General features: G+C 50.8%; 3 protein-coding genes across 4 annotated transcripts; all 3 read left to right on the forward strand.

The window, feature by feature from the left end:
* Positions 1-6,571: 6,571 nt before the first annotated feature.
* Positions 6,572-16,907, forward strand: LOC119308721 (enoyl-[acyl-carrier-protein] reductase [NADH] 2, chloroplastic). Its single transcript, XM_037584858.1, has 13 exons — positions 6,572-6,729; positions 7,175-7,453; positions 9,223-9,332; positions 9,447-9,502; positions 9,606-9,690; positions 9,773-9,820; positions 9,927-10,001; positions 10,115-10,226; positions 15,759-15,810; positions 15,890-15,941; positions 16,031-16,088; positions 16,256-16,354; positions 16,458-16,907. The coding sequence occupies exons 2-13, from the start codon at positions 7,207-7,209 to the stop codon at positions 16,586-16,588; spliced, it is 1,125 nt and encodes a 374-aa protein (XP_037440755.1). The 5' UTR covers positions 6,572-6,729; positions 7,175-7,206; the 3' UTR covers positions 16,589-16,907.
* Positions 16,908-19,275: 2,368 nt separating this feature from the next.
* On the forward strand, positions 19,276-19,969 carry LOC119305468 (11 kDa late embryogenesis abundant protein-like). The gene has a single exon (XM_037581977.1). The coding sequence runs from the start codon at positions 19,372-19,374 to the stop codon at positions 19,801-19,803; it is 432 nt and encodes a 143-aa protein (XP_037437874.1). The 5' UTR covers positions 19,276-19,371; the 3' UTR covers positions 19,804-19,969.
* Positions 19,970-23,584: 3,615 nt separating this feature from the next.
* On the forward strand, positions 23,585-24,984 carry LOC119308722. 2 transcript variants are annotated; one of them, XM_037584860.1, is made up of 2 exons: positions 23,585-24,605; positions 24,714-24,984. In XM_037584860.1, exons 1-2 carry the CDS (start codon positions 23,820-23,822, stop codon positions 24,732-24,734), a joined length of 807 nt encoding a protein of 268 aa, XP_037440757.1. In that variant the 5' UTR covers positions 23,585-23,819; the 3' UTR covers positions 24,735-24,984. The 2 variants fall into 2 exon arrangements, with proteins under 2 accessions (XP_037440757.1, XP_037440756.1); XM_037584859.1 differs by having other exon boundaries at positions 23,586-24,984.
* Positions 24,985-26,623: the final 1,639 nt, after the last annotated feature.

Raw genomic sequence — 26,623 nt, forward strand, 5'->3', positions numbered from 1 at the left:
TAATATAAAAGGAGATGCCATACCAAAGGAGATAGATAACAACATCTCCAGGAAGAAAAGAACGGCTCTCAGTTCACATGTTTCAGGTATTAGGCATAAACGTGTATCTCATATAAATGTAAACAAAAAAATATGAACTGTACATTGTAAAAGGAGAAAAGTTTATTAGTCACCTTAACAGTGTATCTCCAAACACCAAAATGACTAATAATTTCCTAGGGAATTAGAAAAAAAATTGTTGAACAGATTACGATTCAAGATGGACAACCTTTTAAAAAAACGTGCAAAGGTGGTCCATCAGATACATGAAGCAGTTTTTTCATATATCCATAAGGATCAAATACTATAATGGATGAACACTTCTCAACACAGCCTGTTGCGCTGGGAAAGCTATACCTTAACCTAACTCAATAAAAAAATTGTTGTTTTACTGACACCGTTATTTTCAAGAGGGGGTGATATCGTCCAGCTTCTCAGCCAACAATTTTTAGCCTGATGGACGCAAGTAAAAGTAAACCTGAACTACGACCTCAACTTTCATGAAACTATCCTGTAGAATTAAATCAGACGTTACAAATCCAAACATGTTTGTTGAATAGACCTCAGGGGGCCGGTGTTCCCCCGCTCGGGCTCCCGCTCCCGCTAGGGTTTCCCTCCGCCGCCGCCGCCCTCCCCCGCTCCCGCCGCCCCCGGCCGCCGGCGGGCGTGCCCCGGCTCCTCCTTCCCCTCCCCTCCTCCCCCGTACCCCCCGCGTCGCCTCCCCGAGCGAGGCGACCGGGGGCTCCCCTTCCCTGCCCTTCCCAGCGGCCCCCTCCTCCTTTCCCCTCCCGCCGCCGCCGGCGTAGGCCACCGGGCCTGGCTCGCGTGATGCCGGCGGCGGCGACCCTGTTCTCTTCCTCCCCGCGCGGTGCTGTAGCTCGGGCGTTGGCGCCGGCGGCGGTGCACCCAGGTCGGCTTCGGATCCGGTGGCGGCTCGTCTTCGCAGGCGGCGCAGCTCCGGGTGGCATGGTGGCGGTGGCGTGGCTGCTTGGCTGCGGGGCGGCGCGGTGGCTGGCGGCGGCGCCCTTCCGGCCCAGATCTGGGCCCTTTTGAGCCCCATCTGGGTCTGGATGGGCCTGGCGTGTGCTTTCCGGCGTCATCTCCGGCGGACGGAGGTGTGGCTTGGGCTGGGGGTGGCGGAGACGGTGGCGCGTGTACTGCAGCGCAGCGACGGGAGCTTCACGAGCCCGCTTCGGGCTCGGCCGGGCAGGGGTGCCTGGTTTGCTCCTGAGCTACGTCCGGTCGGTCACCGCCGAGGGTGGTGGAGGTTGTCCCCTCCCACGTGGCCGCTGACCCTGCTGCTCCTCGTTTCCGGCTGGTTCCTCTCGATCCCGCCGGTCTCGCTTCGCTTGTCACGGTGAGACGGCGATGGTGACTGCGAGTCCGTGGTGGCGCATATTGGTGGACGGCAAGTATGGTGGAGCGCGATGGATCGTCTGGGGTCATGGTTGGTTGGAGGTTGGGAGAAATCCTTGTCGGCTTGTTCGGCACCGACGCGGTGACGCCCGTGGGCGCCGCCGTGCCTTCCTGAAGGGCGTCGGATATCCCCCTTCCTCCCACGGCCCTTCGCGTACCGGGGGAAACCCTAGGCCATGTCCGGTAGCAGCGTCATTGTCGTCGCGTTCCTTCTTGAAGGTGTTACTTGGTATGCGGCGTTTCGTGGTGCTAGGAGCGTGGTGGAATTCTCCGGCGGGCGCAGCGGTGGCGAGTCATCTTCGTTTTCGTTGATCCGCCGTTGTCGGCATTTTTGTTTCCTTTTGTGTTTTCTCTTTCTTTTCTTTTGGGCGTGCCTGTGCTGCTTCCGCCCCAGCACCTATCGTGGGTTGTTTCGATGTTGTTGCTTTTGTAATACAAAGCGGGGGGAAACCCTTTTTCGGCAATAGACCTCAGGTGAAATGTAACCAGCTGTACAAGAAACAGTACAGAGGATACTTCAAAATCGTAGAGCCACGTGCATGTATTATATTAATCTGACAAAGCAAGTTAGGAAAACTTTACTCCTTATAAAGGAAAATACACAGCCTATCATGCAGTAGAACACTATAACCTACCTTCTGGGGATCACTTGGTGCATGAGAAGTGGTATTTTTTCTATCTCCAGCTTAATCAAATTCAAAAATTGTATGCTTAGCTTGAACTGAACTTCTCTTGGGCATTTTCTGCAGAAGTAAGAACTCATTGTTACAGGCAATGGGAGGGGGCATCTCAAACAGTCATACTTTAATACAACATCTAAGACTGAATGTGGATACATAAGCAATTAGCAGAAAATTTGACAATGAAAGCGGGCATTAAAAAAGAAAGGGTTAAAAGACCCTAAATATGCAGTAGCTGTTGTCAAGCTTATCCTATCTAAACTCCAAATCTCTATGTTATCTCCAGTATGCGTAAATCAACACATCACTGAATCTCGAAATAGAGTTTACATAGAGCATACACTCTAGTGATCTTGACAATTTGTACCATCAAAATAAGTGATCGTGTCAATATGACAATACCGCCAACACTAATACGACAACAACAAAGAATTTCTTTGACAATAATTCCGTTGACACTCATTTAGTGTTAAAAAATGAACTCACCAAATGGAGTATAAAATCTTTCACAATAGCCATTTACTGAACATTTATCTGCATGCATATAAATGCTGAAATATTTGACAACCATTTACTGAAGATTTGTCAGTTAACACTGATTTCTACTCCCAGCAAATGTGCTCACTAAATGTGCTCACAACAAAGATTTCTTCGACAACAACAAAGAATGACAGTAGCAAAGAACATCATGGTCATGTAGGCATTAAAGATTTCTGTGAGCATTCAGGCTTCTTTGTGACAGGAAGGTAGGCTTACTCTGACGAGCTGGTGCGCCTAAAATCATGCAGTATGCCATAGCCCCTGGGTACAGTCCTCTCTCAGCGCCAATGATCTGGGTCAAGCATACCAGGGAACCGCCGGACTGCGCATAACTCTTTTTTTTGAATCAAATCCAGTAAGAAATCCATTATGAACCTGTCAGTGTCTCAAATGGATTTACCAGAGCAGAAATGTCGGTCTTCACTTGCATTCTTGGGGATCCATGCCCTCATGCTTCTGTTCCCCGTGAGCATAGTAATAGTAGGGGCAAACCTGCATAAAACAAAAATTGGTCAAGAAAAGTCATACAATTCAGAACATGTACGAGGGAATAGTTTTGACAGTTTTCTTTCTAACATCAACAGAAATTAATGTATAGTAATATAGCAACAAAAACACCAACACTCAACCAACAGAGGAGCAGCAATCACACGCCTTATGAGGATCCAGTCAAATCATAAAAGCCATAAATCTACGCTCCACCAATAACAAGCCGTAACACTTTTGGCTTTTACCAAAGACAAGAAAAAACAACAGAAGGTCCTCACTTCCCATCCTGCACAGCAGCACATGGCCATACCGGCATAGCCCTAAAAGAAGATTGAAACGTATGCGGAGAAGAGGGGTCAACCTGCAGATGACCCAAAGATCTATGAACGAAGATGCAACCGGCTCGAATCGAGAGAGGCACCGACAGGAGCGGACGAAGCTGCAGGGCAAACAACAGAAAATCAGACACGAGCGGCAACTAGTGGCAAAACATGGCATGCACAAACACATACCTGCAAGAAAAGTGCAGATCATCTTCCCCTCGACCCATTCATGATGAGCTGCAGCAAGTTCTCATGAACTGTAGAGATTGACAAGCAGTAACACATGTACATTGGAAGCAAACTTAAAGAAGAAATTTGGCTTTAGCCATGATTATCAATAGTAGCTGAGATATATATTTAATTCACCAAGTTTTCAACTAACATGTGAACACATCATGCGTATGTGCGACCCTTAAAAAAACTACAGTTTCAAATAGCAAAAGAGATTTGAAGCTATCATTGTGGAAATGTACAAACCAAAGAGGCGCTAAATACAAATACAGAACGACAACATAGCACACTGTGCTTGAGACCAGAACTGCATTTGAATGGGCTCAGATTCGCCTTTGCTCGATCATGACCCTTCCCCTAGTGTCTCCATCACCAGATCAATATGTTCTTACAAGGGTGAAACTGCCCTGGTTATCACTCATCAGAAATGACCATCCAAGGACAGAGCCACTAAAATAAGCACATGATCAAAACGGCTCAAAGAAACGAGGGGGGGGGTCCAACTTAATACCCACAAGTGCCTCAATTGCTCGAGAGCATGCTTATATCAGCCATAATCGATCATCATAGCCCTGCGCAAGCTAAGAGCAACTCTAGCGGACTCGCCAAAATGGAAAGTCCATCCAGCACAGACAGTTCAACAACCGCAAACTGATTAATCACAAAGCCATAAATCATCAGGAAAAAGATCCGACGACCGAGAGTGCCTGAGCTCTGAGAGAGCTTAAGCATGGATCCACAACTACAGAGCATCAACCAGACAAGCACTACATCAACATAGCCACGACCATGTTCCATATAGTAGCCGAAGCAGAGGAATAGGAGGATGATGGAACTCACCGAGGGAGGTTGTAGCCGAGGCAATATTCAGTGGGTGCCGGTGTTGCGCCTGAACGCCATCCAACCGGCGAGGAACCGCCTCCTACGCCACACATCCACGCCGCTGCATCAGAGTTGCGCCTTGCACCGTCCCGCCGACGAGCATGAACTCCACGGGCGCCGAAGCGGCCAAGGAAGCGAGGATGTGATGTATAGCACATCCAAGAGCACCACCAGGGGCGGAGATGACCGGGGCAAAGAGAATGATACTTTTGGCCTTTGCTAGAAATAAGATGAGAAACAAAAAGCCCTCATTGGCCAGCCTGCACACCAACAAGCAAAACAAGAAGAACACGGTGAGGCCAAAAAACACATCACCATACAACTGTACACCTAGCTTTTGAAAAGCATATCCCACCGCTATAATAAGATTTTTATATGCCTACTTATGCAGTTAGAACGGTGTTTTCAATACCTATATGTATAATTAGATAATATAGGCAATGTAAAATCCTAGTTTTTTTGGCAAAAAAGATAAATTATTTCTAGTCCCCTAATTCTGGAACTACACATTTGCAGTTCTTTCAATTTGTTTGCAATAGCCTAGCAAAGTACTGCATACAAGGCCAGATGACTAAAATATCAAAAGCCTGCTGCACATTTCATTTGTCAAGGACAGTGCACAAGCAATAAAACAAGAAACTATCCGGCACAAGTGGGCTACCTAATGAGTACACTACTACACATTGTCAGGTAGAGCTGCCATCAGTGTTGTTGCTGCACTAAACAACAATACAGAATCACCCACCATTGCAGTATGTGTTTAACAAATATAGCAAGCTGGAAGAGTGTCAGACCTCATACAATATTCAATTTTAAAAAGACAGGGAAGATTAAGTGAAAATGATAGAAAAGGAATAGACCTGTACAATTTGATATTGATAGTGTGGATCCAATTCTGCAGGGTTGCACCTCTACCCCTCAGGATCCAGTTCTCGAGCGGATGAACACACACATAGAGTAAATGGGAGGAGGATCGTACCCGCTCCTCTCCTCTGCTGCTACAAAAGAAGAGAGAGATTAGAAAGAGATAGAGAGGAGGAGGAGCAGGAGGAAGGAGGGGCAAGGGATGAACTGACCAGATGCAGAGAGGAGGCGCAGCCCCATGGCCACCGGAGACGAACACCCGAAACCCTAACCACGGGCAAAGTTGCGGGTGAGCGATGGTGGCCGTGAGCGGCGAATCCGGCGGGGGGAGAGGACGCAGCGGAGCGAGGCGAGCTCGGCGCTGTACTGCGCGGTGGCGGGGATGTCGGGGCTCGCTGCTGCTGGGCGCCTTGGCCTGCTGTTGCTGCTCCCCGCCGTCATGCTCCTCGTCCTCCCTCCTCTGCTAGGGCTCCGCTGCGGCGGATCTGGCCGCCAACGGCGCCGTTCGAGGCGGTGGGTGGCGGCGGCGATGTGGATGGGAGGAGAGGAGGCGCGCGGGAGGGGAGAGGAGGCGGCGGCGAGGCGGGAGGAGCTGGGCGCGGGGGAGGCGCGGGGCAGAGGCGCGAGCGAGGAAGGAGGGAGGCGGCTGCGAGAGCGAGCGAGGGAGGAGGCGGCTAGGTCTCCGTCACAGGAGCGGCCGACCCTTTTATACCCCCACCACGCGAAATGACCGAAATGCCCTGGTGGGGGCATGGTATTTACATTATGTTGCCATTACTATTCATTCCAGCAGTGTTTCATCCAGATCCGACGGTCCAGATCCTCCCACCTCTCGATCCAACGGCCCAAAACTCATCAAGCGTTTTGATCTGAAGGTCCAGAATCGCTGATCTCTGAGGAGGCTTGTACATTCATCATTCTCTTATTTCTGGATGGCCAATGCGGTGAGTCCAGATTTTAGGAGGACGAGGCGTCCACTCTTGGCCATCAGCCCACCCTTCCATGTAACGGTTTTGTTTCCAAATTTTGTCAGGAACGGGCCCAACGCCGAGCTGGCCTGTGCCTCGGTTGCTCAGCCAACCCAAACGAAAACCCCTCCCCTCGGTCCCACCGAAACCCTCGCCACCTCCGCTCTGCCTGTTTGTTCACCTCCCACCCCCACCCGCAGCAGCACAATCCTCGCAGCCGCTCTCCGTCCCTCGTGCTCTCCGCCTCAGATCCCCAGCCTCCGTCCGGCGCCCTCGCTGCATTCCCATTTCCCCGAGGTAAGGAGCTTCTCCACGACGCCGAATCCAACAGCTCCAGGGTTCGTGCCCTCTCATTTTCTCTAAATTTGTGCGGCGGCGCTTCCCCATCGGGGCCGTATTTGGATATATTTTCTCGCGTAGCATAATCCGACGCCAATCCGATGCCAAGTGTCTCTCCTGGACAGAATGTGGGGAGACTGGGTTCGAGCAAGGCATGCAGGGTGAAGTAGGCGTTGCTATCCTAGCAGAAAATTTGAAATTCACGCACCATTGACCTTAAGATTACCCAAGTTCCCACGCTTCACGTTGCAGAGACAATACTCTTGCCGTAACCGAACACGGGACTATGGGTCTACTTAGGATTCACGATTCAGAACTCTCACCACAAGTTTGTTCCCCAGATGCTCTGTCTGTCAGTATCAGTTCATGCGTTACATTATCTTTCACTTGTTCTCTGTTGCAGTCCACGTCTGTTGTGTTTCCACATAAACTACGATGGGTGCATCTGCAGCTACCGGCATGCAGATGGTGGCGGCGCGCCCTTGCATCCCAGCTTGCCAGCGAATGCTTGGGTCGAGATCTGTAGTTTCTGCATTCGGAAGGGCACTCAGCACCAGAACTGGCTTTGCAAGCTGTGTTAAGACTGCGTCAGCAGGACCGCTCATTTCTGTAAGCCGCAAGAGGTTTGCTCTCAGGGCGATGTCTCAGGGAGCTATCCAGGGCCTCCCCATTGATCTCAGAGGTAAGCTAAATTCAGTTGTTTTTTACTCAACAAGTAACAGTATGACAGATGGTTGTTGATGTACTTTGGGTTGATGTATCTTTCTTAATTGTTTGTTCTTGCGATTTCGGTACCTTTGTGTTTGTTATACAGTACTACTATATGCTTCAGTTGTGTTTCTGTATTAACAATTAAAAATTTGGCCTGTGTCTACGCAATATTATACAACTGATTAAGGTTCACTTCAGATGTAGGTGAAATTGTGTACCCTGTGTTGCCCTTGACGTCACTAGAAATATATCTTCCGTTTCAAAAAAGCACTAGGAATATATCACGTAAAATGTCTTTGTCAACCTCCAGAACCACGAAAGTTAACACAATATTGCTTCAGCTAAGGTGTCTTGCTGGGAGTTTAAGGTAAACACGTATGTCATGGACTTCTGGATTGGTATCATGCACAACAGAATACGAAAATGAAATGCTGTGATAATTCAAATGAAATCCCGCTGAAATTTAAAGACAAATATTCAAATGGAATGACACTAGGAAGCGAATCAGCATATCTCGAACTTAAATATTAAAACATACAATTCAGAACTGTTTAGCTACAATGTCACATACATACAGTCTGAATTAAGCTTTGCTTGACTTGGGAGACAAACTTCCAAATATTCTGTCAAAAACAATTGAACAAAGTAGATAATACCATAAAACCTTTCTTTGCCACACTGAGCCTAGGTTATTTTAAATCTCAAGCCCTTCATTACTCTAGTGGTGCTGCCTTGGTCATGGATATGTATGATTTCCGGATTTATGGACAAGGTGGGCACAACCTTGCTCCTGGCAGTGAAGCAACTTGATTTCCCTTCACCCTTCAGATTATTTTTCGCCACATCTAAATTTGCACTTTTGATTCATTGCATGATTGAATGTCCCTTTTGCGTGGATCCCTGTGTCTGTCTAGAGGTTGTTTGTTTTGACAACTTTGGTCCTTCTATTCCACTGTGATTCATTAATGAGCCCCAATGTTCAGGATATCAGTAACTGGTACCATATCGGTCGGGTACTGAGTAGGGATAAATAGGCGAATTTTCCAGTTAATCGGCCGATAAATCAGTTATTCGGCTGATAAATCAGTTAATCAGCTATCCGGTGACCCTCCAAGTAGCGATTAACTGGCCGATATTTGGAACAATGAGAGCCCATGACAATGCTTATATGGATAACATAGCACAGTAATAGACATATTTACAGACATTGCCTTGGTTCTACCTGAAATTATGATTTGAAGTGAAAACTTCCAAATATAACATTAGTACACTTTGGAGAGCTAGTCGCTGGGAGCTGGTACTCTCCAACTTAATGCTTTCTAGTCTGTGTAGATCTAGTTCTCACCAAAAGGCAGCCACCTTTCTCTTATGTTCTATGCTTGGTAGCAAACTTAATGATAGGTATGGCATTGTACCATTTTTGTTGTTCAGTTCGCAAAAAATAAAACCAAGAATTTTAAGTTTGCATTGGATTTGGTCGAGCTGTATGGATCGACTGCATGAAATGCGATGATAAATTCAACATTGGATTCTTTTTGTAAGTTGCAAGAATATGTGTCTTGTTACTATTAAGGAGTTTAAGGTAAATAGACCAGGCTAGTTTCTTTGTTAGCACCTCAGTTCCAGCTTTTTGAGTTAATGCAAATTCAGAACTATGAAATCAATACAGCTGATTTTCTGTAGGAAATGATCTGGCCTTAGTACTCTATAAATTGACTAGTTCATGTGCCATTGTTTCAGGTAAAAGAGCATTTATTGCTGGAGTCGCTGATGATAATGGTTATGGCTGGGCAATAGCCAAGGCTCTTGCTGCAGCTGGTGCTGAAATTCTTGTTGGTACATGGGTGCCTGTAAGTTGATCTCTTTCATGGTTGTAGAAAAAAATTGGCCTCTTTCATGAAATTTATTCATTTATTGGAGTGGATATTCTGTTGAACAATCTTACAGACCATCTGCATTTGCAGGCACTGAACATATTTGAGACAAGCTTGAGACGTGGAAAGTTTGACGAATCACGGAAGTATGCTCATCTAGTTCTTCTACCCTAATTTTGTTTGTCCACTTCAGTGTTCCTTGCTGGATCTATTATCCTATGTCTTGTGTTTGACAAGCACTTGATGCAGGCTGCCTGATGGATCCCTTATGGAGATTACTAAAGTTTATCCACTGGATGCTGTTTTTGACTCCCTGGAGGATGTTCCTGAAGATGTAATGCTCACAAGTCATCATTTGGGATTCTCCTTGTCCTTGCAATTTTGGCTGTATTGACTCTTTTCTTTTCCGGGTGTAGGTTAAAGCAAATAAGAGGTACGCAGGATCCTCAAAATGGACTGTGAAGGTAAGCTACGGCATTCCTCTTAAACTCATACTGGCGATCTACTGAACACTATGCTGCATAAATCTTTTTATCAAAGGCCTAATTCGTGCATACTTCCATCTGACAGGAAGTTGCTGAAACTGTGAAGGATGATTTCGGCAGCATTGATATCCTTGTGCATTCTCTTGCCAATGGTCCTGAGGTGAAGCCTCTCATGTACATACAAACATACCCATGCATGCCATTGCCATCACCATCATCTCACTACTATTGGTAGCATATATATTTTTAGTTAACCTCCATTTCACTTCAAAGGTAACAAAGCCCTTGCTGGAGACATCAAGAAGTGGCTATCTTGCTGCAGTTTCAGCATCTAGTTACTCGTTCATCTCTTTACTTCAGCATTTCCTTCCCATCATGAATCCAGGTAATAGTTCCTACCAATATGCTTTGTCTGTTCTTTTCTTGCTTTGATGGTGTTTTCTTTTGTTGTTGTGCGACCATCTGAATTCTATTTGGCAAGCTTACCGGTATTTATCTAGTACTATATACACTTACTTTTCGATTGGGTTGATTGTTGGATAAAGTACAGATGTCAATGTGAATCTGCATGAAGCTTTTTGTGAATGATGTTCCCAGTTGGAGAGATGATTTCCTTCCTTGAGTGATTCAGCTACAATGTACAACATATATGGGAGGCGAGCGCTCCTAGAATTGAGGCACGCAGGCCACGAGCGCTGCCGATCCTACAAAGTAGGGTGGATGCAGCCACTTACAACAGCAAGTATACAACATGTACATGTACAGTTTAACACCCCCCTCAGCCGGAACGCCGTTTGGGAGGACGTTCAGGCTGGCACGAAACTCATGAAAAACCAGTGATGGTAGCCCCTTAGTGAAGAGATCCGCGAACTGTGAACTGGAGGGGACATGGAGCACACGAGCTTCTCCCAAAGCAACACGATCACGAACAAAGTGTAGATCAATCTCAATGTGCTTAGTCCTCTGATGCTGCACCGGATTGCAGGCTAAGTATGAGGCGCTGATGTTGTCACAGTAGACGACGGTAGCATGTGTCGGCGGACGTTTGAGCTCGTGTAACAATTGTCGAAGCCAGCAAGATTCAGCAACGCAATTGGCAACACCACGACATTCTGCCTCGGCACTCGAACGTGACACGGTTGGTTGGCGCTTTGAAGACCAAGAGATGATGTTAGCGCCAAGAAAAACGCAAAATCCCGAAGTGGACTTGCGGGTGTCAGGGCAACCCGCCCAATCAGCATCAGTATAGGCTAGAAGATCTGTGGAGGAGGACTTGTAGAACTGAATGCCGTAATGCGAAGTGCCTTGGAGGTACCGAAGAATTCGTTTAATGAGCTGCATGTGTGTGTCATGCGGTTCATGCATGAAAAGACAGACTTGTTGCACTGCATATGCTATATCTGGCCGAGTGAGGGTAAGGTATTGGAGTGCGCCTGCGAGGCTTCGGTAGTATGTGGGATTGGAGAGAAGGCGACCATCATGGGAAGATAGTTTGGATGTGGTGTCGATGGGGGTGGACACGGGCTTACAATGAAGCATATTGGCGCGGTCAAGAATCTCAAGGGTGTACTGTTGTTGGTGGAGAAATAAGCCAGAGGTGTTTGGTGTGACATTGATGCCTAGGAAGTGATGGAGAGGACCAAGATCCGACATGGAGAGCTCCCGTTTGAGAGCATCAATGATGGTGGAGAGGGTGTGTGTGGTGTTGGCGGTGAGAATGATGTCGTCCACATACACAAGTAAATATGCAAGGGAAGAACCATGATGAAGTATGAACAAGAGTCACTCTTGGCGGCAGAAAAACCAAGGGATAGCAAGAAAGACTTGAAACGAAGAAACCACGTACATGGGGCTTGTTTCAAGCCATAGAGTGACTTCTGCAGGAGGCATACGTGATCGGGATGAGCGGGATCAACAAACCCGGCTGGTTGAGAGCAGTAAGGAAGGCGTTTTTGACATCCAATTGGTGGATTGGCCATGAGCTGGATGTGGCGAGGGAGAGCACAACACAAAAAGTGGCTGGCTTGACGACTGGGCTAAATGTTTCATCATAATCAACGCCCTCGCGTTGAGTGAAGCCCCGGACAACCCAACGAGCTTTGTACCGTGCCAAGGAGCCATCTGGATGAAACTTGTGCCGGTACATCCACTTCCCCGTGACAATATTCACACCTGCAGGTTTAGGCACCAAAGACCAAGTATAATTGTTGATTAAAGCATTAAATTCCTCTTGCATTGCATGGCGCCAATTGGGGTCCTTGAGGGCAGATTTGTAGGTGGGAGGAATGGAAGAGATGGGTGGTGTGGAGGAGTCAGCAAGGAAAAGCTTTTTAGGCATGCAATAGCCGCGTTTGGCCCTGGTGATCATTTTGTGGGAGTTATGTGGAGGCTCAGTGGGTTGTGCATGGCGAGGGAGACGTGGCGAGGGAGTACTGGCTATGCATGCCTCGGAGGGCGAGGCAGATTCGGTGGGGCCCGCGGCTGGTGGCGCAGAGGGAGCAGGCGCGGAATTCGTGGAGGCGGGGCCGGCGGATCCGACAGGCACGGAAGGCGAGGTGGATCGCGTTAGGGGGGTGGGGGTGGAGCCAGGCGGGATCCGGGCGAGGTGATGCGCGAGGCCGGGTCCGCAGGAGTGGGGGGGGGCATGCGGGCGCAGGTGGGTGGCGGGGCCAGTATGAGGTTGACGGCAGATTCGAGGAGGATACTGCTGGGTTTGCTGGGCGCACGGGATCTGGTGTGGCCGGGATGCTGTGTGGCCATGCAGGGGTGGCAGGTAAGGAAAGGTGGTTTCGTCGAAAATAACATGACGTGAAACAATGACGCGACGAGAGGCCAGATCAAAACATCGGTATCCCTTGTGCTCTAGAGGGTAACCCAAGAAAATGCAACATGTGGAGCGAGGGGAAAGTTTGTGTGCCATGGTTGCGGATGTGTTGGGAAAACAAAGACAGCCAAATACGTGAAGATGGCCATATGTGGGATGAGTGCCGTGTAGAAGAAAGAAAGGTGTGTGATCTGCTATGGCACGAGAGGGGCGTCGGTTGAGGAGATATGTGGCCGTGTGTAGTGCTTCAACCCAAAAGGAGGGAGTGAGGTTTGCTTGGAGAAGGAGGGTGCGGACAATGTCGTTGGTCGTACGGATAAGGCGTTCTGCCTTGCCATTTTGGGGAGAAGTGTGAGGGCAAGAGAAGCGATAAACGATGCCGTTTATGGAGAAGGAGCGTAGAGACGAGTTGATAAACTCGCCGCCATTGTCACATTGCATAGCCTTGATGATAACATTGTATTGTGTGTGGACAAAGGTAAAGAACCGTTGTAGTATAACTGATGTATCAGATTTCTGACGCATGGGGAAAGTCCAGGAATAGTGTGTGAAATCATCAAGCACAACTAAATAATATTGAAATCCTGAAAAGCTTACAATGGGGGACGTCCACAAGTCGCAATGAATCAAATCAAACGGTGCAAATGTTTTGCTAAAGGAGGATGAAAAGGGAAGGCACGGTTGACGGCCTAACTGACAAGCATTACATGGAGAGTGTGCTGCATTATTACAAGAGCTAAGAAAATCCTTGGCTAAAGTGGACAAGGAGTGCGCGCCGGGTTGCCTAAGCCGGCGGTGCCACAAATCCGGCATGGAGATGGTGAAGGCTGTTGGTGGAGCGCGGTTATTTCCAAAGAAGGGGTAGAGGTCGCCGTCGCTAACGGAGATCAAAAGCACCTTCTGAGTGCGAAGATCCTTCACAAGAAAACCACAAGGGTAAAATTCAATAGAACAAGAGTTGTCTTTAGTAAAACGACGAACGGAAATAAGACTAGTGACGACGTTGGGAGAGACTAGCACGTCGGTGAGACGGAAATCAGAGGAGGGAGGGTGGTGGATCCGGTGGCTGTGACGGGGATGTGGTGCCCATTGCCGACAAGAATGGAAGAAGGAACATGCTTTAAAGAACCATACTTGGTAATGTTACCTTGATTGCCTGTCACGTGTGAAGATGCACCATTGTCAAGATACCACTCGGGTGCGGGGCTGGAGGAGAAGCCGCCGTTGTTGTACGGCGGCGTTAAGCATCGCAGTGTGCTCCCAAGATGGCGGCGGGGCGGAGTAGTAGGGTGCTGGTGCCGGAGGCGCGTGCTGGTACACAGGATATGCCTGCGCATGGGAGCCGGGACGCAGCCCGAGCACGCCGGCGGCGTTGGGCGGCACCCAGCTAGAGCGCGGATGCGGGAGAGCCATGCCGTCGGGGGCGAAGTAGCCGGTGAAGGGCGCAAGTGTCGGTGTAGAGGCCTGGCCGCGAGTAGAGTTGTCGCAGCGTCCGCGCCTGCGTCCACGATCACCGCCATCACCGCCGCGGTCACCGCCACGACCAGGGTTGTGGTGCGGTGACGGCGGTGGTCGCTCATTGCTCGAGGAGCGATCACCGCGGTCGGAGGGGCGGTTACCACGCCCAACACCACCAGAGGGACCCCCGACGCTGGAGGAACCGCCACCGAAGAGGGCGAACGCCGAGGCGCTCTCTTTGGCCGCCCGCTGTTCCATTGACTCCTCTGCCAAGGCGATGCAGGAGAGCACGGGGTCGAACGGCATGGTGGAAGCCTGATCGCCAAGAACAACCTGGATCGTGTCCAGGCGTTTGTCGAGGCCGTGAAGAAACTGGGTGGTGAGATCCACCTCAGTGACCGCGTGATCTATGTCCGCAAGGCCATCTGTGAGAAGCTTCATGCGACGAGCATATTCGGTGATGGAGAGACCGCCTTGTTTGAGATTGCGGTATTGGCGGTTGAGGATCATGAAGCGCGCCGCGCGATTGGCGAGGAAGAAGTCATGGATCTTCTTCCATAGGGTGAAGGTGGTGGTGGCCCCGACGACGTGGTCAACGAGGGGATCGGCCAGAGTGGCATAGATCCAAAGAGCGACATGGGCGTCGAGCTCAAGGAGGTGAGCGCTGGCGTTGGGGGGGAGGGGCTGCTCGATGAGGAAGGAGACACCGTAGCGGAGAAGCACCATGAGGAAGGACTTCCATTTGTGATAATTGTGAGCAGCGGGATCAAGTAGGAACTTGACGTGATTGGTGATGTGATCACTGAATATGGGGTGGCGAGGGGCCGGCGGCAGCGGCGGCGGCGCCGGCGGGGCAGTGGAGGTGAAGAGAGGGGCAAACTGAGTGCCGGCGGCAGCGGAGGTGGAGTTGAGAAGGGAGGGGTTGGTACCGGAAACGAAGGGCGGTGAAGATGCCGCGGAGGTGGCCGAGGAGGTGGCGGCGCCGGACGCCGGGGAGAAGGAGCTCGGGGAGGTGCCAGAGGTCGGAGCACTGGAGGAGGAGGACGAGCCAGTCTCAGCCATTGGGAGGGCCTGGTCGCTGATACCAAGTTGGAGAGATGATTTCCTTCCTTGAGTGATTCAGTTACAATGTACAGCATATATGGGAGGCGAGCGCTCCTAGAATTGAGGCACGCAGGCCACGAGCGCTGCCGATCCTACAAAGTAGGATGGACGCAGCCACTTACAACAGCAAGTATATAGCGTGTACATGTACAGTTTAACATTCCCTCCTAAGTTACCACCCGTAAACGAGGGGTGCAGAACAGGACATTTTCCAGTAACAGCAATATATTTGGTTATAGCAAGAACATGCCATACAAACAATATAATGGGTCAATCTGTTTAGTGTTTATTTCGTATCATGTTCTGGGTAACTCCATTAGTTGCTTAAATATTATCACATTTCTGTAGCTGTGTGGCATATGCATTGCTGTTGTAAATAGTGAAGTCTATCAAACAGGCCTATGGTTAGCTTGTTTAGTGGAGATCATTTATGTTAGTCAAAGGGAAACTATTTGTTCTCACTGTATTTTTTTCAATATTTAATGAGAGGTGATTCGGCTTACCGTGTTTTGTAATTTCAATATTTAATAGGAGGTGCTAGTATCTCTTTGACCTACATTGCTTCGGAAAGGACAATCCCTGGGTAAATCTTCTTCTAACGATTTCACGGCTATGAAGTGAATTATTTGTACTTACGATCTGTTTGGTGGTTTGCTTTGTAGCTATGGCGGTGGCATGAGTTCAGCAAAGGCAGCACTTGAGAGTGATACAAGAGTACGTGCTTCTCCGTGACATGACTCACTATGATGTCCAGCAGTACTTTGTTTTGTGTATATTTATTTCAAAGCCATCTTTCTATGTAGGTTCTTGCTTTTGAAGCAGGGCGAAAGGGCAAAATCAGAGTGAACACTATATCAGCAGGTATCTTTTTTGTAAAGGAAGTAAACAAGTTCCTCTTTTCAGGAAAAATCTTTTGGCATAAAGTTTACATTAGAAAGCGTCATCTGTGTACTAAATTAACAGATATACAGTTCTTTGCTTTCATCACCTCGCTCATGCATTGAATGTACTCTTTCTTATTTCCTTAGGTCCCCTGGGGAGCAGAGCTGCAAAAGCTATTGGATTCATCGAGAAGATGATAGAGTACTCTTATGTTAACGCACCATTGCAGAAGGAGCTCTTGGCAGGTTAATATTGTCTCTTTTCCCTCTTGCTACCACTCTTTCGCCGCCACTCTTGATGTATTCCTTTCTTGTACAAATTATTTATAAACTTTCGCATATTCAACAGAGGAAGTGGGGAACGCAGCAGCATTCTTGGTGTCTCCGTTGGCATCTGCAATCACTGGTTCAACTGTTTATGTCGACAATGGACTCAACACGATGGCGCTCGCGGTTGACAGTCCTACTTTGTCTACATAAGCATTCTCTTGATTTCTGAATGGGGTGTAGCGAGTTCGAACTGGAGTGGTCTGTCACTGGTCCTCTCCGAAACTAGGCTGTTCGTGTAGTTTGAGATGAATTTGTGAGAGCGATGGTAGTAGCTTGAGGATAGAAAGTCGCGGAAGCATGGATGATTGTGTGCTGTGTTTTCGGTACTCCGGACTACAAGTTGTCATGAAGAAATAGAAGTACGATAGTGCACTACATTGGTCTGTTATATCATGTTGTGCCTTGGATTTGGAAATGGAGACAAGAAGAAAATGAAATTGAATAAAAATATTGCATTTTGGTGATTATATATATTTTGTATCGAAAACTAAAAGAGCCTGGGGCCTCTTTGATTCAAAGGATTTCAATTTTTCTTTTGAGGATCGAAATCCTTGGGATTTTTTCCGCATGCTGTGTGACTGCAAAGACTGTTTGCATCATCGCCGTTTCATTCGTGTAGTCCTTGTCGGACGACTCAACGTAGTGCTTGTGTATGTGCTCCATGTCGGTAGCCATTGCTTTAAAGAAGGTATAAATTTTTTAGATGAGTATTTCACTGCTCCATGTCGGTAGCCATTGCTTTAAAGAAGGTATAAATTTTTTAGATGAGTATTTCACCAAACACTTAAGCCGTGGTGACTACCATAGGGGCGGATGATACATGTGTGGTGGATAGACGAGAGGTGTGGACTGACGACGAAGGACAAGTGGCGTGGAGGCCGGGTGTAGTGGTGGAGGTCGCAGAGTTTCGGGAAGGGCTTGGCGGGCGGCCGGGTGGTAGAGCAGCGGTGTCGGTGAGAGAGAAAGCGGATGGAGAAAAGAGAAGGATGGAGAGGTCCAGATAGGGTTTTGTGTGAGGGTTTAGATGGGCTGAGATGCCGGAGTTTTACGTGGTTGGTGTTCGGACTCTTGTAAAGTCTCACAGGTTTGCCTTCGGTTTATGGAAAACAGACCTCCTGACTGATTCGCGGACCGATCCGGAACGTTGTTGGATGGCAAACTGTGTCCGATCGGATTGGCCCGGACGCTTGCTGATGGTTTGAGTGTCCGCAGTCTTGATTGCCTAAACTTTGGCATAGATGTATTAGTGCTTAGTGTGGTTCAGATGCTTGCTATGTGTAAGAGCATCTCCAATAGGTGCGCGAAATATCCGTTGCGCTGGATAAACCGCCAATTTGGCGTGTGAGAGGCCGCGTGGCGCGCTCCAGCAGGTGCGCGAAAAAAATTGGGCACGCGCGGGAAAAAAGCGGCAGCACGCGCGACAGTTTTGGCGCGCATCCCCCACCGCGCAGGTTAAAAGCCGCACGCGGGTGCCCATCAACCGCCACTCTTTCCCTTCCGCCGCACCTTCTTCCTCGCCTCATCCGATGCCACCCCCGCCATCGCCATGCCTTCTCCCCCGCCTCTTCCAGCGCCCCGCCGTTGCGCCTTCTCCCCCCACATCTTCCAGTACCTCGCCATGCCGTCGCGCCCCCGAAGCAGCTCGGGTTTCCGTGGCGTCTGCCTCCGCCCCTCTGGCGTGTATTACGTGGAGATCCGCTCTGGCGATACACGCCTTGGGCTCGGAACATTCGAGACCGCCCACGAGGCCATCCGCGCGTACAACGCGATGGCGTGGCGCCTCGGACAGCCACAGGCGCAGATGAACTTCTCCGACGTGTAGACGCGCGAGTAGGCGCCGGAACTCGCACCTCCCCCGCAACAAATCATCGACGAGGATCGCCGCCTCCTCATTGCCGAGGCAAATGAGCACGACATGGCGGTGTGGCGCGAGCGCTTCCCGCAGGATGTCGCTGTCGAGAACGATTTCTGGGCACAGAGGTGGGCGGAGCGAGCCGTACATCGGGCGGACAAGCGTGCGCTGAAGGAACTGGTGGAAGCCCACATCAAGTTGGGACCTGCGTCGACCTGGGACGATGAAGATCCTCGGTGGCTCGACGCGTTTACATCGTCGGACTACACCATCGAGGAAGACGAGGAGTAGTTTTATCTAGTTTTTAACATCATTTTATCTAGTTTAAGCATCGTTTTATCTAGTTCTATTTGCATCGTATGAACTAGCTTGTGGTTGGGGGGTTTAACTATGCTATGAATTTGAACTGTGTTGTTTCATATTTTTTCGTATGTGTTGTTTCAATTTTTTTTCCAAGCACCGGCTAGTTGCGCGCATTGGATGTTGTGGCGCCCGATGAAGCGCTATAGTGGCGCGCTAAATTTTGCAGCGTCTAGTAAAGCAACCATCCTCCTGCGCGCTAAAACGCTATTTCAACGTCGCAAAAAATATTTAGTGCGCCTGTTGAAGATGCTCTAATCAAACGCTGGTATTGTCCAGCAGTTCTTTAATGCAATTACCAGTAAGGCTACTAGTCGATGACTGAGAAAGAAGTTGGCCTAAGTTGAAGCTTCTCGTCCTCGTAACCAAAATGAGTTGCTGTGCCAACTCAATAAAAAAGCTAAAAAATAATCGGGTTGCAGTTATTGCGGAATTGATTCGAGTTCCAGAGGACACGGGTGGAGTGCCACAGGCGCCGGCAGCAGCTTCTCCATCCGACTACACGTGCCCCTCGCCGACCTGCCGACCTGGGACACGTCCCCCCATCGGCTGTACGCACCAGCGCTTCACATTCATCCACATATATACTCTACGGGGTACGTAGTTGCCAGCGTAGAACCCGCATCGAAGTGAAGACAAGAAACCCAAGAGATCGACCTACACCGAGGCACAGCCACAGGAGATCGTGTTGGTTTGATTCAGGGAGCCATAGAAAAGAGATATGCAGGGCGGGAAGAGCTCGAGCGCGGTGGGCGCGGCCAAGGAGGCGGTGGCGAACGTGGGCGCGTCGGCGTGGGCGGGCAAGGAGAAGACCATGGCCGTGGTGCAGGAGACGGTGAACAAGGCCAAGGCGCACGACCCGGCGGCCAAGGCGGAGGCGGAGGCCAGGAAGCAGGAGCGGATCCACGAGGCAGAGGCCGCCAAGCGGGACGCCATGCGCCACAACGCCGCCGCCAAGGAGCACGCCACTGCTGCGTCCTACCACCCCACCCCCGGCTCCGCCGTCGATGCCCGCGACGTGGAGGTGGAGGGCGCGGCCGCCCCGCGCGCGGGGAGCAGCGACGACAGCTACCTGGGGGCGAGGCACGCGGTGGGCGAGGACGGCGGTCACCAGCTGCCCGCGCGCGGCACGGCTGGCGGCCACTCCGCGTGATGACGGGACTCCATTCGATGTGAGTTGCGTGTGAACTGGCTGGTGTACCTTGTGTGTTTGTTCGAGTGTGACCGCTCTTGTAGTAGTTTTGAACTCTGGAGAGCTGTGCTTATGTTGTGATTTGTGAAGTGAGTTGTTATATAATGGAGATCCCTCTGGTTCTGAATTCGGATGGACATGTTGTAACTTGGGTACTTGGTTTACCGGAGTTTCACACGAGCTTCAAATTTGTGACAAAATCATTGAGTCTGGTATGCATCATGCTCTTCAAATTTTTACCAAAAAAGAGTAGCAATATTGTAGAGTCAATTCGTATGTTCAATGTCTGCGTTAAAATGCCTCAAGACATGTATACGAAGGCACGTATACATCTGTATCTAGACAAGTAACTCATGACAGTAAGTGCATCTCCAACAGATAGCCGCCTTGGAAAAAACGCTTTATTGCACACACGGGACCGAAAGGGTTCAGCGCCGCCGTTGGCGAAATTCCATCTGTTAAAATATATTTAAAATTTGTAATCTGTCTTCTACTCCCTCTCCATCCCATAATATCCCATAATATAAGAACGCCATAATATAGAGGAAGTACCTTATATTCAGGACAGGCTTTTTGTTAAGTCTTGTACTTAATATATACTCGCCCTCGAGACTCGATAACACATTCATTATATTTTACCAATCTCCTCTCTGTACCTTCTAACATGATATCAGCCTTACCTCAATCCTAAATTCTAACTGCCACTGCTTCCGTCCTGTGCGTTGGCCCCGGGGCAATCAGCCTCCATGACCGCCGTCAGGGGCCGCGCCGCCTGTATCTAGGGTTTGTCCGTCGGCCGTGTTGACCGTCTGCTCTAAAGAATCTTTTCCTGGAGCCCTTGCTTTGGGTTTTTCTCTCTCCCGCTTGTCACCTTGATCGGCGTTCTTCTTTTTGGTTTTCGGATATGAACTTGATCGATTTGCGTCGCCCACCGCCGCCGTCGAACCTCATAGCGCCTCTACTCTAACACCAATGCGACCAGCCAGCCTCTCCTCCGACCCTGCGGCCACGTGCGCCGAGGCGGCCCGTCAGGGCCAGCCGCTATCCGCACATCGGCCCGCCGTCGCCGCCCTACTTCGACCGGACCCCTGCATCATATCGACCCAGCGGCCTCGCGCGATGCAGCGTCCCATCACAGCCGCCGCTCGCGCACCGGCCCACCCGTCGACCCGCGCCATCCATTTCCACCCGCCTCTGTCACGTCTGTATGATGGCCCTATGGTGTGCCTCGCAGGCCTCATCCCCGACTGCGTCAGGCCGTCTTCGCTGCTCCGTTTGTCGCTCGGACCTTACTGCCCGGGCACCAGCGCTACTTTTGCAGCCCGGGTGCCGGTGTTGACGCGCTCGTCCGTATGTCGTCTCACGCCGTCCGTCGTCACCTGCTTCATCTCGGACTCCGCCGCCACCCTGGCTCCACCGAGCGGCGTCCCCGACCTCATGCGCGATCGGCTTGATCACCCGTTCGCCGTCGCGATCCGCCCTATCTACACCACGCGACCGACCTGGGTTGTCGGTTGCGCGCGCCTCCGCAAGTCCTGTCAAGACAGTCCCGAGTGCAGCGCGTCACTCCACCGATCGATCATCGGGCTGCCGCTGCGTCGCCCCGTCAGGCCGCAGCGCCGCCGCCCCGTGGTTCTCCGCGCGGCTGCATCGACTCGCGCATCACCGTTGCGTCGTCCCTTCGGGTCGTAGTGCTGCGATACGCGGTCCCCGTCGCCGCCCGAGGCCGTCCCCGCGGTTGCATCAACCCACACTCCGCCACCCCTTCGGGCTGTCAGGTCGCGGCCCGCGGTCCTCGCCGCCACCCCTAGGTCTTCCCGTTGTCGCCCCGACCTGCCCGCCGCCGCTACGTCACCCCTTCGGGTCGTAGCGCCGCGGCCCGCGGTCCCCTCCGTCGTTACCGGGCGTCAACCTCACGTGGTATGCGTTGCGCTGTCTCCCTCGGCGCGCGAATGCCATAGTCTGCGCCGGTCTTTGCCATGTTGTCGGGTTCCTCGCCTACTTCGAGCACCGCCACCGCGCAACTAACCCAGCCGATGCTGCCGCCGCCACCGCTGTTCTTTGGCCACCGCCGCCGCTACCCCTGTAGCCGCTTTCGCCCGTCCATCCCCTTCGTATTCATCCAGCACCGGCTCGTCACCAGTGTCGTCGTCTACCCCGTCCACTTCATCTACCCCGACCACTTCATCTACTCCGACAACCGCGGGCGACATCGGCCCCGCGCCAATTGGCGCCGCAACCATCATCAAGTCCTTCTCTGCTGGCCTCTCCGACTTCTCCGACATGGCGTACAGCTCATGCGGGTCCCAATCTACGCATGCTCGGTGCTGGCAACACCGATGCGTGCCTTCGTCCACGACGTGTCCCCAGGCATGGCAAGCCTGGTGCGGCGCTTCGTCAACTTCGTATTCGTCCGTCTACGCATGCCCGGTGCTGGCAACAATGATGCGTGCCTTCATCCACGATGTCTCCCCCGGTTTGGCAAACCCGCCACGATGCGTCGTCAACACCGTCTCTTCCCGGCGCACTACTACTTCAACACCACTGTCTCCATGACTAACTCGGCGCCCCCTTGCGCCCGTGGCTCCACGGTGACTTCCTCAACACTGGCTACCCGGCTCGACCTCGACCATGGCATTCTTCGCACGGCTACCTTGACCACGGCTACACCATCCTACGCTCTCGGCTACCTCGACATCGGCTCTCCAGTCTGACCGTCCGCGACGCTCCTGCTGTCTGCGACGCTACCACTATGACTGCGGGGGATGTTAGAAATATATTTGGGTTACTTGTATTTGGTAGTCTAGGATTTGTAATCTGTCTCCTACCTTATATCGAGGAGAGGCTTCTTGCCCTCCAAGTCTTGTACTCAATATTTACTCGCCCTCCAGACTCAATAACACATTCATTATATTCCGACAATCTCCTCTCTATACCTTCTAACACCATCGATGGAAGGCTGCGCCGACATCCTCAACCCTTCCCTACATCAGCGACCCCTTCGCCACTGTCGCCGCTGCCGCAAACCCTAACACGGAGTTGAGCTTCGGCTTCGCGCCAGCGCCCCTCCTCCAACCATCAGTCTCACGGGCGGCCTTTTCCTGGCGCCACGAACGACCTTGCATGGTAGTGTCGTGCCATGGCCCACCGTCTCCAAGCGACCGAATGCGGCGGCGGCGATGGCGACATGGCGTCCCAAAAGAAGAAGAAAGTAGACTGCGCTTCTAGGCAGCCGACCAAAGAAGAACGTTTTATTTGTTTGGGTCAACTTTTATTTGTCATAAACTTGGTTGGGTGCTTCTAAACTATGCCATACAATTGAACTATGCTATGTTGCTTCAACTTATTTATATTGCATATTTGTTATGTTTGAGTTCATCATATTGTCAAATTGTATTGTGTTGTTTCGTACGCGCTGTATTTTACCGCACGGGTAAAGCTCCATAGCGGCACACTAAAATTTACATCGCCTGAAAAAACAACCGACCCCTCCCGCGCGCAGAAATACTATTTCGGCGTTGTAATTTTTTTTAGCGCGCCACCCTATCACGCGTCTGTCAGAGATGCTCTAAATAGTACTCCCTCTGTCTTAAAATATTTACAACTTTGAAAAATAGTTAATACAAAATTCGGAGGGAGTACTGGGTTTTTGAGGATTTCATTTTGCGCGCGTGCGGGAGATTCAGTTGCGACTCATCGTACCCTGGTTTGATTACCCACGAATGGCCACGAGGAAAACGGGTCCATGGCCACCAATTGAACGCGAGCTCATCTCCACGTAATCCGCAGTTCCCATCACAAGAGGAGCCCAACTGCACATCCACGAGTCGCCGGCGACCCCAACTCGGCAACTCCGACGCCCGCCAGCAGCCACACCCCCCGCCAAACAGTAGCGCCATACAGACCGGCCAGCCAACCCAACAACCGACCGACCGGCGCAGCACGCTGCCCGCCATGCGGCGCTCGGCCACGGAGCCATGAAGGCGTCGCTGAAGCTCCGGGACGACGCGGGGCCGCTGCTCCGCGCGAAGCTCCCCGTCGAGCTCTTCTCCGTGCCCGCCGTTGCCTCGCTCACCGCCGGCGATCCGGCCGACCTCCGCCTCTCCCTCGCCACGGCCGTCCCGGCGCTCCCGTCCCTACGCCTCTCCTACGCGCCCAACCGCCCCGCGGGCTCCTCCCCGCTCTCCGCCTCGCTCGTCCTCGGCTACGGCCCCGGCGGCTGCCCCTCCGCGCCCGGCGCCTCCGCCATCACCATGGTCGTCGAGGTCAGCGCCGCGGGCGCGCTCTCCTTCTCGCTGGCCCTCAAGCCCTCGCTCGGCGACTTCGCCGTGCGCAAGCGGTTCTATTCGGACGGCGCGGGAGGCGGGATGTCGGCGTCGGAGGTGGCGATGAGGAGCGTCGTGCCTGTGCGCGGCGGCGCGGCGGCGGCGAGGGTCCGGTGGGGCGTGAGGATACCCGCCGAGATGACCACCGGCGTGGAGGCCGGCGCCGCCGGGGTGATGCTGCGGAGGCTGCCTTTCTTGGTTCTCGGCAAGGTCACGGTGGAGAGGCGGGCGGGGAAGCCGGCGCCGGAGGTTGCGCAGCAAGAGGAGGCGGCGGTGGAGAAGGTGAGGAGAGAGAACGAGAAGCTGAGGCGGGAGATGGAGGAGCTCCGGGCGACAGCGGGGCAGAGGAGAGAGAAGGAGACGGTGGCGTTGGCCGGTGCCGGCCGGAGCGGTGGCGGAAGGTCGCCGGGGATGAGTACGAAACGGGACGGCGTTGATGTAGGGCCGCAAGTGAATCCTGCGAGCTAGATTGTTGAACCTGAGATTTACCCTTTTTTTCAAAGTAATACGTGTCTCATTCATATCATAAACCGTCACCTGTCTCAGGCATCACCACAACAGCCATAAAAAAAAAGATGACGGATCACCTCTTCATCCGAGCTCGATGCAGCTTCATCGCTGATATGCAGATCTGCGGACCTCTAAGATGGCTCATCAAAAGTGACATATTGTACATATACTAAAAGCGATGAACGTAGCAAATACAGTAGAAGTAATGTTTATACTTGTATCAGTCTATGCCGCGGGGCTCTTTAGCTGACACTAAGTGCGACGGCGTTTGCTCCAGCCCCGGGGCGGAGCTTGGGAGATAGTCTAGGTGCGGATGTTGATTGTGGTCTACATCGGCGGCATCTGGAAGATGGTGGATCGTGTACTGGGTTCGTGGTACGTGAATGACAGGTATGTTTCCTCCTCCGATGTCTTTTTTTTTTGAAAAAAAAAACATGCACTTTATTGATTGGAAATAATGGTTACATCGTCTATAAGAAGAGGTACAATATTCTCCATAGGCTTCTCAAACCAATCTCTAGTTACAGAAATTTTCGCTAGCCTAGCAAGTTCATGAGCAACCTTATTAGCTATTCTATCACAATGTTCAAATCTAATCAACGGAAAATCACATGCCATGAAGTAGCAATCCTCGAAGACTGCCGCTGCAACTCCCGTCGATTGTCCTCCATTTTTCATTATGTCAATGACTTCCATATTATCAGAGTTAATAATAAGACGATTGCATCCCGCCTTTTGTGCAAGAATTAAACCAAACCTCAGAGCCATCGCTTCTGTTGTTAGTACATCAGCACACCAATCGATCTTCCCATTTTCGCCAAAAATGAATTTTCCTTTGTCATCTCTGAGTACAGCACCTACCGTGCCCCTGAGCAGATCATGGTCAAAAGAAGCATCAACATTTAGTTTAACAAAACCCATAGGAGGTCGGCTCCATCCTTCTTTTCTACTAGACGCACTAGGGGAGTGGGCATTCACATAGTTTGTCGTTATAGCACGAACCCCCATCGAAATATGGTTCACATCTTGAGACTTCCCTTCATGAACCACATGTGTCTCTCCCACCATAAATACCAAGCGGTTACCGCGATTAATTCACTTGCATTCTGGCATCCTAATATAGATAGTTCTTGATGCGGCATAAGAAGTAAGAATTCAAGAACCGCCTCACCCGCACGATCAATAACACAAGCTTTCTTAATTACCTCGTACATCCCCAGCTTACCCCAAACCTCTTTTGCCTTCTCACACAAAAACAAGATGTGTTTTGTATCTTCTTGCCCATTTGAGCATGATGGACAAAGGGGCGAAACTTTCATATGTCTATTGGCAAGTGTAACACGACACGGTAGAGTTCCATGCAACGTTCGCCAGATAAATATTTTTACCTTTGCCGGACACGATAATTTCCAAATCTTTCCCCAAATAGGATTGACATTGGTACGACCCATACCATTAGTATATTGTAATTTCCTCCCGTGTTGTTGGTTCCATTCCTCCGAATAAGCTGATCGAACAGTGAATACACCATTTTTTGTATAGCTCCAGGCAATGAAATCCGACATATTATGCATAGTAAGGGGAATCGTGAGGACCCTTTGCACATCAATTGGCCACAAAGTTTGTCTCACCAAATCTTCATCCTAAGAATTCGTGATTGGATCAATAAGATCAGCCACCTTTGACAGAAGTTGCCCACCTCTAGGAGTAATAATTTTCCTACTCGCACAATTCGGAATCTATGCATCTCTCCAAATATCAATGTTTTGTCCATTTCCTACTCGCCAGATATAACCATTTCTCAAAGAGTTCACTCCCGCCATAATGCTTTGCGAAGTAAACGAAGATCCCTTCTTTAACCTTGCGTTCATCAAATCTCCCTCAGGGAAATATTTAACTCTCAATATGGTTGCACATAAAGATTCAGGATTATCAAGAAGACGCCA

This window comes from Triticum dicoccoides, chromosome 5B, assembly GCF_002162155.2.
Source record: "Triticum dicoccoides isolate Atlit2015 ecotype Zavitan chromosome 5B, WEW_v2.0, whole genome shotgun sequence".
NCBI lineage: Eukaryota > Viridiplantae > Streptophyta > Magnoliopsida > Poales > Poaceae > Triticum > Triticum dicoccoides.